Genomic DNA, 14,869 nt, shown 5'->3' with positions numbered 1-14,869 from the left:
TAACACAATATCGTCAACATACACAATTAAGATGACTACTTTACCTTTATTTGAATGTTTGTAGAACATCGTGTGATCAGCTTGACTTTGAGTATATCCATAATGCTTTATTACTTTGTCAAAGCGCTCAAACCAAGCTTTAGGTGATTGTTTAAGTCCGTATAAGGACTTCTTCAATTTGCACATTTTCCCAACTCCAAAACTTTCTTTAAAACTTGGTGGAGGACTCATGAACACTTCCTCCTCTAGGTCTCCATTAAGAAAGACATTTTTAACATCCAATTGGTGTAAGGACCAATTGGAATTTACTACAAGGGACAACAAAACTCTAATTGAGTTTATTTTAGCTACGGGGCCGAAAGTCTCTTGGTAGTCTATCCCATAGGTTTGAGTAAAACCCTTTGCCACAAGTTTGGCTTGGTATCTCTCAACACTTCCATCTACTTTACTCTTAATTGTAAACACCCATTTGCACCCTACAACTTTTTTTTCCCTTGGTAAATCTACCACCTCCCAAGTGCCATTCTTTTTTAAGGCATTCATTTCCTCAAACACTGCCAATTTTCCAACTCGGTTCATCTAATGCTGCTTGAATATTTCTAGGTACTAGAAGTTTTGAAATATTTGTAGTGAATGCTCTGTAGTTGTCAGAAAGGTTACTGTAGGAGATAGATTTGGCAATGGGATGTTTAGTGCAGGCTCGGGTTCCCTTTCTAAGAGCAATAGGTAGATCAAGGTCAAGGTCCTGTGCAAGAACAATTGGGGCTAATCCTAAACCAGGTTCGGGTGCAGATATTTCTGGACTTGGACCAAAGTGTGATGGTAAACTTAGATCAGTATCAGAAGAAGAAGAAGCATGTATAGGAGTAGGAATAGAAGGACGGTTACTTGAGACATTTAGAGAGCCATTGCCCAGGGCTTTCGGTTGACCATGTGCTAGGATGATCGGCTGGTCTTTACTTCTTCTAGGGACTTTTTTCCTTGAATAAACCACAAGCTCAAGATTGTTTCTATTTTTTTTCATTCGTAGTATTTCTTCTTCTGACAAACCAATTTCAGATTCGGATTCTGTAGGCTTAGTTTCCTTATTTTCTTTTTCAAGAGAGATATCAAGAATTACACTAGGCAAAGGTTCAACAATTTCCCAAAAATTTGGTTCCACTAATTTCTCCCTTGAAGTAAATTTTTGGTAAAATATGGGACATTTTCCATAAAGGAAACATCCATAGTTGTGTAAAAACGTTTTGTAAAGTCACAAACCATTTTTTTTCCTGAAATTGTGGTTACTTTTGAAGGTCCCCAAACATCACTGTGAAAAAAATAAAATGGTTTTGATGCATAGTAGGGTTTTGGAATGTAAGTTTTACGATGGCTCTTTGCCAATAAACAACTTTCACATTGAAATGATAAAGGATCAACCTTTTGAAATAACACTGGAAATAAATGTTTTAAATAAGAGAAACTAGGATGGCCTAATCTGCAATGCCAAACCATTATTTGATCACAAACAGAAAGAGAACTAATACTACTTAGTCCTTGAGCAATTTTATTACTAGGTAAATTATCCTCGAAATAATAGAGACCATTGATCATCCTAGCACTGCCAATCGTCTTCCCCGAGCTTCGGTCCTGAAAAATACAATGGAATTCATAGAAGATAACACAACAATTAGAATCTCTAGATAATTTGCTAACAGACAAGAGATTACAAGTAAGTTTAGGAACATGGAGAACACAGATTTAAGATTTATTCCCTCAGAGATTTTTATTAGACCTTTTCCTACAATAGGTGAGAAATTACCATCAGCTATCCGAACCTTTTTATTTCCAGGACACACTGAATAAGATTCAATCATGTTTGAGGAATTGGTCATGTGGTCGAATGCTCTAGAATCGATTATCCATGGAGTAGATTTAAAGCGACAAGATAGAGCATATAATTCATTACTTGTGTGTGCCAAAGAAACACTAGAAGTACCGGATGTCAAGTCGGATTTCAGCAGTGCAAGAAGATGCTCCATTTGCTCAGTGGTGAAAGGGCTGGTCTTAGCCTCATTAGCAGTATGAATAATGGCTCGGCCTGGTTTGTCACCTGTTTTTCCTTTCCAATTTGCAAGTTTCTCATGGATTTTCCAACAGTTCTCACGAGTATGGCGAGGTTTATTGCAAAAATCACACCAAACCCGTGGTCTTTCATCTGATTTGCGCTGAAACTCAGTAGCTTTATTATAGCCTCCACCCGTGGTAACCAAGGCTGAACCTTCAATAGCAACTCCAGGTCCCTTCTTGCCCAGCATCACATTCCTCCGACTCTCTTCTCTTCTAACTTCTGAAAAAACTTCACCAATTGAAGGCAGGGGTTGTCTTCCAATGATTCTCCCCCTTACCTCATCAAACTTGACATTAAGGCCAGCCAAGAACTTGAAGATCCGATTGTCTTCCATGGTCTTCTTATGCTGACGTCCATCCTCGGCAGATTTCCACTCATAGGTGTTGAAGAGGTCAAGGTCTTGCCAGATCCACTTCAAGGAGTTGAAGTACTTTGTGACGTTGTCCTCCCCTTGTCGTATCTCACCGAGTTTGAGGATTAATTCAAAGATCTGTGATTGATTCCCTAAATCATAATACATCTAATTTACATTCTCCCAAAGCTCTTGTGTTGTTGGATAGCACATGTAATTAGAGCTAATGTCTTCTTCCATAGAATTTACAAGCCATGTCATCACCATGGAATTCTCAGCATCCCATATAACATAGTTTGGATCATCCACTGCAAGAGCCTTCTTTTCACCCGTCAGGTAGCCCATCTTTCCACGTCCTCTGATGTACATCCGAACTGATTGAGACCATCTTAGAAAGTTGTCACCATTCAAGCGAATCGTGGTGATTTGGACAGAGTGAGATTCCGAGGTGGTATGACTGATTTTTGAAGAATCAGTGATGATGGAATTATTCAGAGAAGGTTGAGGAATAGTAGTGGACTCGTTTGAAATATCCGACATGGTTTCAGAGAGAACGGGGATTGAAAGAGAGGAAGAAGGAGGATTTCGGCAAGCAAATTGCTAGCTCTGATACCAACTTGAAGAATAGAGTTTCACGGGAATAATTTTCTTTCATTGAGATTCTTCTTTTATAGAGTTTACAGCATATACAAATCCTTCAAATCAGGAAACTAAATCACTGATTAAAAGGAAAGAATAACTCCTAACAATTACTTTCCTAAAAATACAAAGATTGACAACTAATAGCTAATTTACAGCTTTACAAAGTTATTTCTTTCCATATCAGTTTCAGTTTTCCAATAGTGAATATATATCTCCATTTCAGTATGTTTAGAATTTAGGGACCTCCTATGACATTTAGGATCTGTGGGACTTGGTGGTGGAGGGAATCAAAGAGTGGGTATTTACATAAGGAAGAGGGCTAGCTTGTACTTGAAGGTATCCTTGTTGAGGTTCCTGTTGTAGTTTGCAATTTTCTTCACTGTTGTTGCCTTTGTGAGGAAGAGGCATGTCTTGCAAAGTAATTCTCTGTCAAGTAGATTGGAGGTAAAAAAGCATGTCCACTAATATTTTTTGTGTCAACTTGTTTTGTGTGTTTTTTTTTAAATTGTGTTTTTTCTTTCAATTTTCCTTTTTATTTTTTTTATTTTTTTATGGGTGGGGCTGGTTATATGTCTTGGGTTTCCCTAATAATGGTAGGTGATTTAGACATATGAGTTTAGATGTGGCTGAACAAGGCACTCTGAAGAAAGTGCCTATGAAGGTCGGTGGTTGAGAAGAATAGCTTGTAAAGTGTAGGAGTAGGGAAATGTGGGAATTCATGATTGAAAGTATAGTTTTGAGTAAAAATTGTTTCCAAATTGGACTTTTGCATAAAGAAGTTTCATAGCTATCTCAATGTGGTTCTTTTATGTTCAACTAGATGCTGTGTCATACCAATAGCTACCTTTTCCTGCAATACCAAGTTGTAGGTCAATGATAAATGATCTAAATTCCAACTTTTACTACATGAGTTTGCATGCTTCATTTGTCATGGATCAACACTCTAGCTTGATACCCGCCCTGTCTTCTGGTTGAAAATAAAATACATTAAAAGAAAAAGGTTACATACAATGTCTAATGTGACACCATGAGCAACTTCTTTATGAATACTGAGGAAATCCATGGGAAAACTAGTGTTCCAAACACAAAAAATCAATATGTAATCCTTTCTTAGCTACTGTACTGGCTAGACTATTTGCTTCTCTGCTAATATAATTATAAAGATAACTGTGAAATCTCCTTAGTGTCATACTAATATCTTTAATAAGTGCACTAATGCTGCTGGGCACTTGTAGCTTCTTTCTTTGGTGCATCAATCACAATCTTTGTACTCTCCATCCTCTACCGTGTTACTAAATTTCCTTCAAATCAAGTTTAGCACCCAGATGTGGATCTCCTATCCTAAATAGAGGGAACCCAATAAGCATCTTGTAATTTGTCTAATTTGTCTCTCCTTCTATGAATATGGGGCCACATGCAAGGGAAGTTGTTGGCCTGGTATACAAGGTTAGACAGGTATACATTGTGGGCTTTTGTCAGCCCCTCAAACTAGGCTTGGTGGCACTAGGGCTTCAGGGGGGCAGCACCTTGGCCCCTGAGTGACCCATGAGCAAAGCAAGGTGCAAAAGTGTGAGAAGGTTACCTCGGAATGGTAGGCTGGCTGTTGGCACGCTTGAGCAGCAGCAACACACAGCATGGCTGACGTGGCAGCATGCTGAGACTATCACACAGGCGCAGGCTTGGTGCCTCGATGTGGTGCAGCCTGTGGACGTAATGACACTGAAGGGAGCTTAGATGGATGCCTCGGATGAAGTAGCCTTACTGCAATAAGGACGAGCACAGCCTTAGCAGCAAGGGTCTTGATGCGTGAGCCCAGCACTCACTGATGCAGCAACATGAGTCTTGAGCAGGCAGACTGAGTCAGGCACATCTTGGCATTGGGATGAGCCCGAGGAAGGTGTGATCATCTGCAGCAGCAAGCACTGTGGGCTAGTATACAGCATGGGAGACTCCCATTGGCATGGGACTTCTAGTTAGAGTGGGAGACAGAAATCTGATGCAAGAGGAGAGGGAGTCCTGACACACAAAGACTCCTAATCAGATTGGAAGACTAAGTCTTCATGCAGCAGGCTGTGGCTTGGGAGTTTGAGATTGAGTAGGACTTGGAGTCCTACTCAGGGTGGCGTCTGTTGAGCTTGGAATCAGAGTCAGACTAGGACTCAAATGTTATTTCCCTAGTGGGATTAGGACTGCTTGTTGCAGCCTCTATAAAAGGAGAGCCTCATGCCTCCTAAAGGCAAGTGAAAGTCCTTTCAAAGAGCTCTTGTAATCTGTTGGAAATCAATGAGATTCAAGTTGAGGAGAGCCCTGTAAATATTGTGTGCGCTTTGTGGCTTGAGGAAAGACTGGTCTAGGGCGTGCCTAGACGCTGCACAGACGCAAAAACTTAACCCAGAAATTGCGTGTGTGACAGCTTCTATCCTCATAGCTTGAGCTTTTAGGAAAGTTGGTAGCAAACTAACACAAATGTCATGTTGCCTCATCAATAATAAACTTTTGTTTCCACCACAATAAAATTTGCAAAGTTTTGTTGTTTCTCTAATCTTTTATCACTTCGGTGCAAAAATGATTCACCTTTCAGCCCATAAAAAAGTTGGATCCTCCTCTAAATCTTAGAAGTCATCAGCTCTAAAATACATACTCACTTAGATATGAGACTTGGTCAGGCTGGGTCAGGTTAAAGGTCAACCAAAGCCCAATCCAACATCTTTTCAAGCTTAAGGATTTCGGTCCAAGTTTGCTTTTTGTTTAATGGGTTCCTTGGATTATAACTCTGCTTACAAACATATATAATTTGTTGGGTATCATCAATGTCCAAAATGATGAACTTGCTAATAGATTTCCTCCTCATAATAAAGGGTTGTTGCATTATGAGAGAGATGCAGTAACAGAACATTCTTCATAGTTATAGTAGTTTGGTAGGGGCTTGGAAGCAAAGTGGATCCCATAGCCCAGAGAAGTTTATTTTAGTACCATCTTATAATGATGATTAAGGAAGCTTGTCAGCACTTGGTTACTCCCTTGAAATGGTTTTTCCGAGGGCAAAATGGACAAATAGGAGTGACAGATGCAAGTGTAAGAACAAGGGTAACACTATGTAAATAACAAGTGATATGGTGCTGTTTGAAGAGCCACAAAGAAAACGTGGAACTACAGGGGTGGTGATAATAGTGACTGGGGCATGGGGTTGGGGAGCCTGCTTGTCTTTTTCTGTTAGAAGTGAACTTAGATTTGACTTTTTGAGTTTAAAATAAATTAGGAAACACATTATCTATCATATGCTTTATTTTTTCAGATGCTTATCTTTCCTTTATGATTTTTATAATTCATGATGCTGTAAAGCTGTTCTGATGTAGACATACCTGCAATCTATCACTGTGCGGCTTGAGGAATGGAGACTCAAGCGAAGAGACACTGAGGAATGGATGAGGCATCGCCAACTCCCTGAAGATTTGAGACAACGTGTTCGGCGTTTTGTTCAATATAAGTGGGTTGCAACTCGAGGAGTAGATGAAGAAGCTATTCTTCATGGCTTACCTGCGGATCTTCGTCGTGACATTCAACGCCACCTATGCTTGGACCTTGTTCGACGTGTATGATTCTCCCAAGTCTTTAATCTTTTAGAGTTTAAAGAAAACTGCACTATCTATTGCTATATTTTGCCATGAGATTTAAGGGGGATTGTTCCAGTGGCATAGGCAGCTGTGAACAAGTTTTCTTGGAATCACATGTCTGGCTTCTCGGTATGCTCATGCTGCATCTCAGAAAAAACCCTCTGTTCTGATCTAGAAATGATCAGATCTGCCATAATATTAAATTATGTTATTCATTATCATAATACAAATGCAAATGATGTTGCAATGGCATTTATTATATTATAGAGAGGTAAAGAATGATGAAGGATGGTAAATATTTAACATGAGCTTCATCTTGCAAGTTATGTAATGGTTTGTGTGAAAGTTTAGATAAGCAAAATCAAAATAAATCTCATTTTTGTCTTGATGCCACATGCAAGTAAATGCTTACCCAGCTGAAGTGGTATTTCATTCGTTGACATTCTACCTGTGTGGTCCCAGAATTCATGTGTTTGCGAAAACTTTCTTTCTCAAGATCTATGCATTTAATACTCCGTGAATTCTGTTAGACCAACATGGTTCATCTTTCAGTTCAGGATATCCTGATAGACCCATGGTGTTTGGCCCAAACCCCCTTGCATTCATACTATGAGTGTTACTCTTGAAGGGATTTGGCATTTCCCATATTAAGAAGAAATATGAGTAAAAATGGTAACACTTGTAGAAAGTTCATTTTATATTATCATATTAACCTGCTTCCTTTTTACATTTACAGGTTCCATTCTTCTCTCAGATGGATGATCAGCTACTTGATGCAATCTGTGAGCGTCTAACATCATCTTTAAGCACTGAAGGCACCTATATCGTCCGGGAGGGTGATCCAGTGACAGAGATGCTCTTTATAATTAGAGGAAGGCTGGAGAGTTCTACTACAAATGGAGGCCGTACGGGTTTCTTTAATTCAATTACATTGAGACCTGGTGATTTTTGCGGGGAAGAGCTGCTTGAATGGGCTTTGCTTCGAAAATCTACCCTCAACTTACCTTCTTCTACTAGAACAGTGAGAACCCTCGTTGAAGTGGAAGCCTTTGCACTGCGAGCTGAAGATCTCAAGTTTGTTGCCAACCAATTTAGACGACTGCACAGCAAGAAGCTGCAGCACACTTTCCGGTTCTATTCCCACCATTGGAGGACATGGGCAGCCTGCTTCATACAGGCTGCTTGGCGTAGGTACAAGAGGAGGCTGATGGCTAGAGATCTCACCGTGATGGAATTCTTTTCTTGGGATGAAAAAGTGATCACTGAGACTGAACAAGAGAAAGAGGATCATGCCAGTTCAAATCTTTCTCAACCTAAAGTGAACCTTGGGGTGACAATGTTGGCTTCCAGGTTTGCTGCAAACACAAGGAGAGGGGCTCAGAAGATCAAAGGTGTTGGTATGTCTAAGTTACAGAAGCCTGAAGAACCTGACTTCACTGAGCCTGATGATGATTAGTTTTTGGCATCTGGCAAGAAATGCAACAGCTTCGGCTTTCTCCATGAAGGTGAAGCCCATTTCAGGTGCACATTAGAAGTGGGCACGGTACCCCCTGATAATACCTTAAATGCCTGCTTAATGCTCCAAATATGGGTGCCCATTTCCTGGGTTTACATCCTGCCAATAGGCTGTAGGGGAAGGGGAAATGCTATGCATCTTTTGATTTCTATAGTACTGGATTAAATTATCATGTGAAATCTGAGGATGAAGTTATCAGAATTGAGCAGAATGAAATCATTGATCTTAACTGTTGTATGTAAGACCCTCCCAGTTGATCTATTAAGTAATTATCTCTCTCCCTCTCTCTAAAGCAGAAATTCTCAGTGGTCTCTTTGGACCCATCTCAGTGGTCTCATTAGACAAAAATGTGGGGAAAGAATTATCAAACCGCCCACCTAACCACGATCCAGATGGTTAATTTAGGTGATTCTTCATAAAATATTTTCTAAACCATGTTTCCAACTTTACCCATAATCTTCCTCTCCTTTCCTCCCTCTGGAAAGGGGAATGAATATTCCCAGTAGACCTGAAAACAAAATGTGGATGTACATTGTCACCATATACAAAGCTGGATGCCCCAAACCATTGTAAATTGTAAATAAATAAATAAAATAAAAACAAAAATGCCAAATACAGAGGCTTTGGAAGGCAATAGGAAATTATCCATCTACATGGAAAACTCCTCTACTTGGATCCTTTTATCGGCCTAACCTGTCAATGTCATAAAATTCTATGTTCTTATATTTCTGGGAAATTATCTCTGCTTGGACTTTCCTTGCTGTGTCTGTAGCACAACCAACAAGGATGAGAACAGACGTGCCTGCAAACCCCCGAAATGCTGTCAGGTGCGTGGTTTGTTCAACCAAGGAGGGACCAGCAGCCAGTATTGCCAAAAACCCAGATCCGAGAACTGATATCCGACTCAGTACCTATATTCCAACCATACCAAAGGGCATAGTCAACTCAAAATCAATTTCAATCCATGCAAATAATAGAGCTCAGGCAAGCACTTAAAAGATGCATGTCAATATCCAATCTATGAAGCAGAAAATGTACGCAGCTGCTTCTGTGAAATATTACAGTTTAAAATTTGGAATTTGGCGTCACAATTCTTTGCTAAGAAATACAAAATTTAAGGAAAAAATTGCATAATGTTCACACTAACATATGATAGACTGGGAGTAATTAGTTATCACCAAAAGAGATTCTCAGATGCATGTCAGATTCCGCTGGGGGTGAGCACTATAAATGCTGCCTTCATGGTTCAGAGTCACTTTACCATGGTATTTTGGATTAGTATCAAGCAATACACACAATATCATAGTTAAAAAGCTCAAAATAAATAAATAAATAAATATTAAAAAATTAAAGGGTATGTAATCGTTTGAAAATAGTATATTGATAACAACTGATAATAGCATAAACAAAAGTCATTTAAAAAATTGTTTTTCAAGTGCTAAACATTGCAACCCTTTTAAAAAAAAATGATAAAGGAGCATATATACTACACATCTTTATTTTAAAGCAAAGAAATCAACTTTGGAAAAAATACAGCAGTGATAATTTATGAGTCTATATAAAAGTTTTTAGCCTTTTATGTTGGTGGCCATGTGAAAAGCTTTGACAACTTAGCATTTTTTCTCATGTTCATTGGATTTGAGTCCCAACGTTGCGAAGAGGTTAACCAATTACATGCCATTCATACCATTCTCTTGGATTGAAAATCAAATTAGAAGTTTTTGAAAAGGCAATCACAAGAAATGCAAAACCACCTCATGCATTACCACATCAAGATGAAATTAAAAACACCACACAAATAATGCAATGATAGACTACACATTTCATTAAGAAAAGAGAAAATTACCATTTTAATAAATGCAGCTGTACTTTTACCGGGTCGCACAAGTGGGATTGATGCACCTTGACGTTTCAACTGTTCACTCACATCATCAGGGTCCAATTGTAGGAAAGTGTAATAGTAGTTGAAGAAGGCTATCAGAAGTATGTTGGTTGGGAGATAAAGAGAACCTGCAACAAATTAATTCTTTTAGTTAAGCATCATTTCAGATTTTGATCTACAGCTAAAGGAAATCATGTCCATAAAATAACAGTGAACTGATTCAAAGTTCTTTCTCTATCTCTCTCTCTTTAAAATAATTACACAGAGAAGATATTGTTGTTAAGCAGCCAGTTTGACCCAAAACTTTAAACTCTTGGTACAGCCAACGGCAAATTTCAAAGCTAATTTTACCGAAGCCCTAACATGCCTCACAAACAACCTGATGTAGGACAACCTTAACATGGTTGCCTCTAACCAATTAAGTGGGCTAGGATTTTATATTTTAGGGTTTAAGGAGAGGAAGAAGGTATAAAGTTTAAAAAAGCAAAATAAAATAAAAAAATATAGAAAAAGAAGATGAGGAGAAGGAAACATTAGAATTGCACTAAAGCCTTCTAGGAGTCTCACTTAGAAGAAAATCAATGAAATCTCATCATTGAAAATTGCAAAGTATGCAAGAAAACATGATATTATTAATCATTAATCCATGGCTTTGATTAACGTTAAGTAGCCTTATTTATAGGTTTCTCTAAGAAATCCAAAATCTACCAGGATTCTAATAACCTAATGACTCTAATTCTAATTCACCAATAATAATCATTAGCTACTCCCAGTTTAACTCCAACCAATACTAATCATAATTTAATTCCAAGTAATATCAATCCTACTTTAATTACAACTAATACTAATTCCCTTTCTTCATATATATCTTGGAGATTCATCCTCATTAATTCCCCCTGACTTGAAAAAAAAAAATCGACCTCGAGTTTTAGTGATTTTCCACGATCAATTGAAATCTCGAGCAATGTCTTCCACCTTTTCTTTCTTCATTGACTCTTTACCATGGTAAGATAGGATCTCAAGATCTCTTAACTTGTTTGATTTCATGCAAGACAAGTACCAAATTTCGAAAAACTTTTGAATATCGTAAAACAAGTTGATAGTTCTCTAAATAATTATGTTTCACCAACGAGCTTGTGGAGAGTTGCTTTCCACACTCTTCTTATAAATCGTCTTGTAGAATAATAAGATTCTTGAATTCTCCATATTCAAAAGAAATTTCAGCGATTCTTTTATATCATAGATTTCTTCAAGTTTGTCACCAAGCATGATAATGTTTTGCCTTGGAAAGTCAAGAACTAGTTCTTTTGAAGCTTTACAACTTCTTTGAGCTCTCCCACAGGTTGTTCTAGGATTGGTTCCATCATCCCTTGCATTCGAGATTCACCATTGAAGATTTCTTCCTCCTTACTAGTAACTTCGAATTGCTTCTTGATGAGGGTATTTGACAACTCTTTTGATTTCAAGAATGCTATTTTCCTTAGGTTGCCTAAGTGGTGAAATTTCCTTCATTGGATGGAGGATCTTCTTACGCCCATTTTGCATAAGTGTGCAAGTGTTCTCATATCCATTATGTTGGACCCTTTCATCAAAAAGCCACAGTCTTCCAAGCATAATATAGGCAACTTCTATTAGCAAAACATCACACCATATACTCAAAATTATTACTAAAATTAAATGTCACTAGACAACAAGAACTCATCAAAATAGATGTGTCATTTACCTATGTTATTTGATAGGGTTTGGATGCTCCTCTGTCTTTAGATTGAGCTTCTCAACAAGTTCCTTTAAAGCTAAGTTGGAACTACTACCTCCATCAATAATTATAGCACATAGTATCCCTTGGCAACAACATAAGTTCAAAAGATGCTAGTACGTCGTCAATCTTCTTCTCTTTCACCTTTGAGAGGCTAACAGAAGTCATACTATGGCCTTCCGTCATACCATCCTAGTAATCACATTCATCACTAAGTTGATCTTCATTGCAGGTCTCTTCTTCCTTTGGATAACTCTTCAATTCAAATTTTGGTTCTTCTTCAACACAGAAGAGTAAACCTTTACTTGGGCACACAACAACATAATGACTATACCCACCACACTTAAACCATAAAGGAGTCACACCAACCTTTTTATCTCCAATACTCATTGAAGTTTCACCCTTATTAGCATCTCTATTAGGCACATTCAAAGTTTATTGATTACTCCCCTCACCATTCACATGGTTAAAAGTTTGGAAATTTGTTGTGCTTAATGGTTTGCTTGTTGTTATTATGATTCTTGTGTAATAAAGGATCGCCACTCTAGATCAAAATTTTGAGGTGATAGAGGACCCTGGTTTCCTATGTCAAAGAACAAGGTCATGTAGTGTGGAAAGAAAATCATTCCAAGTTTGGAATGTGAGTTTGGAGGAACTTGGATCTTGGTGTCAAAGTTAAGCAAAGGAGTTGTTTTTTCCTTAGGCTTTGAGAAGGAAGAGGTTGGATGGTTACTCGAGCATCTAGGAAAGGACGTCGAGTTGGGAAGTTTCATGGGTTTCAACAGAAAAATATAGAGGAAAGACCAGAGTTCACCTTTTGGCAGTGAGATTCAATATCGTGGTAAATTTATCAGGATCTCAGAGTTTGCTTCTAACAGAAGGATGACTTTCCTAATAATCCCTGAGGGTGAAAGAGGCAAAGGTTGGGAGAAGTTAAAACAGGTGATTTCATCCTTGATGGAGGCCACATTTAAGATGTTAAGCATTAAAGAAATGCAAAACAATTTTGCTTGTTGTAGCAAAGTGGACCCTTTGAACCAATCCTTTGTGAGCGTAGTTAAAGAGTAAGGGCCAAGGAGAGGAGGTGTTGTTCCAATTGGGAAATAGGTGAGAGTAGTGGTATGTGAATGCCCTTGTTCTATTGTTGACTGGGATAAGGTGAGGCATGCTGTAGCTAGATTATTAGGTCAGAAAGGCAAGGTATTCATATTCACAGAGAGGAAAGGAATTTTTTTTTGTAGAAAAAGTGTAGGCTTCATTCCTTTAGGATTTAGGCACAATCAAGGTTAAGGGTGGGCCTTCATCTATGTTGAGAAAATGGTCCCTTAGGGAAAACTTGATGGTTCTGGGTAAATTCAAAAGAGGGAGGGTTGAGTTATGGTGTTTGCCTTTCCATTTATGGTATCAAGAGCATTTGAAGAAAATTTTAGTCTTAGGGAACAATGGTAGAAATAGATTGGCAAACTCTAAAGTTGTATGATCTTTCTAAGGCAAGGGTTAAAGTAGAAATGAAGGTGCATACTATTTTGCTAGCGTTGATTGAGGTGGAGGATGGTAAGCGGGTGTTTACTATTTCAATTGCAATAGCCAAAGACAACAAGGAAAGGCATGTTGGACAGGGTGAGTTGACTCAGGAGAGGAATGAGTCATCTTCAAGAACAAGTGGCAGGTTGCTTTCTATAAGTGAAAATCAGAGTGGTTATTGTGTCAAGTTTCAAGGCGGACAAAGATTGTAGAGAGAGATAAGGAGGTTGTAGGGGGGACACATGGCAAGAGGGGGAGTTGTGTGGAGAACAACTATTATCCACATTCTCTCCTTTTGAATTTGAATTCAAATAATTTTGTAGAGTGGACCTGTGCTCATGAGGGTTTAGGTATGGGACGCCCATCTAGGGACAAGGCCCATTTTTGTCTTGAGGAGAGGCAGTGGGCTTTAATAATCGAGCTGGACGGATTGGTTCAACGCATGTCTCTAGGGCCATGGCAGATGCAAGCTTGGGCTAGGCATAAAACAATGGTGAAACCAAAGGGGGTTTCCTTAAGTGAGCCAAAAATGAGCTGAAAGTTTGCCCAAAAACAAATTAGGCCCAATTTGTAGTCTAAGCCTTGAAAGATCTTCCTTGATCAAGGATAACCCTCTTTTTTCTGGGTTGAAGAAGGTGCTAGGTTGAAGGACGAGCATCGGCCCTTCTAAGTTGGGACGACTAAAAGGGTTAGAAGCAGAAGCTTGCCTACAACAATTAAAGGCCCTTTTCCACACCAAGATTTCGACAACAAGGCACAACAGGTTCTTCTAAAAGGTGGGTATGCGTCAACAAACCACAAGGTGGGTTTGAGCCATAGCCCTAATCAGCTGATTTCCTTAGTGGAGGAAGTTAACAACATGGAGGGAAGGTAGTTTTTGGCTCTGGTCCCTGATGCTACAGACAGAGGTGAGGTTAAGAGAGGTGGAGGATTAGATCAAGTTGGTTCCTATGTCATGGCTTCTCCTTTTGGGTCACTTTTCCATAGCAGAGGGATAGACGACGGATGAGGATTGTGGTTTAGCTCCTTTCTCTCATTCCTTTGTTTCCAGTCCCCTTGCTCCCCCTTTCTTACATCATCTTTCTTTGTCTTCTATCGCCAAGTCTCTACACAATTCAATGCAATAGTCTCAGTATTCATGTGGTCTCCCACTATTACCTGTTGTGAATTTTTAAAAAAAATGAGGATGGCGTGCTACATGGGCGTGGTGTTGGTAATCCCATTCCTTAAGTCATGGAGTCTCATTTAGCTTGCCCAAACCAAGTGTCTAAGGGTAGTGCCTTCTTTAGGACTATGACTAGCATCCCGAATGAGTCTCGTAACCCAAAAACATATCGCGCTACTTCAAAAGGTTTTTTCTTAGAGAGCCTTTCCCCTAGTAAAGTGCTCAAGGCCCTCTCAATTCTGTCCTCTATGAGCATTAAGTTAGTTAAGTGTCGCTAGAACAACACACCTTCAAGAATTAATAGAACA

At 38.9% G+C, this 14,869-nt stretch overlaps 2 protein-coding genes across 2 annotated transcripts in view; one reads left to right on the top strand and one right to left on the bottom strand.

Moving 5' to 3' along the window:
• The window catches only part of LOC117925608 (cyclic nucleotide-gated ion channel 17-like), a 65,192-nt gene extending 56,689 nt beyond the window's left edge, over positions 1-8,503 (top strand). Inside the window, exons 6-7 of the mRNA XM_034844672.1 lie at positions 6,461-6,697; positions 7,455-8,503. Of these exons, the coding sequence (XP_034700563.1) occupies positions 6,461-6,697; positions 7,455-8,174 (957 nt within the window). The 3' untranslated portion in view covers positions 8,175-8,503. The remainder of the gene's footprint in view (positions 1-6,460; positions 6,698-7,454) is intronic.
• Positions 8,504-8,584: 81 nt separating this feature from the next.
• LOC117925609 (preprotein translocase subunit SCY1, chloroplastic) overlaps positions 8,585-14,869 on the bottom strand; it is a 42,721-nt gene continuing 36,436 nt past the window's right edge. Inside the window, exons 7-9 of the mRNA XM_034844673.1 lie at positions 10,081-10,244; positions 8,928-9,145; positions 8,585-8,742 (exon numbers count right to left, since the gene is read on the bottom strand). Of these exons, the coding sequence (XP_034700564.1) occupies positions 8,631-8,742; positions 8,928-9,145; positions 10,081-10,244 (494 nt within the window). The 3' untranslated portion in view covers positions 8,585-8,630. The remainder of the gene's footprint in view (positions 8,743-8,927; positions 9,146-10,080; positions 10,245-14,869) is intronic.

Source organism: Vitis riparia, chromosome 11 (genome assembly GCF_004353265.1).
Source record: "Vitis riparia cultivar Riparia Gloire de Montpellier isolate 1030 chromosome 11, EGFV_Vit.rip_1.0, whole genome shotgun sequence".
Lineage (NCBI taxonomy): Eukaryota > Viridiplantae > Streptophyta > Magnoliopsida > Vitales > Vitaceae > Vitis > Vitis riparia.
Note: the sequence above shows the minus strand (reverse complement) of the source record. Positions and strands in the feature narration are given on the sequence as shown.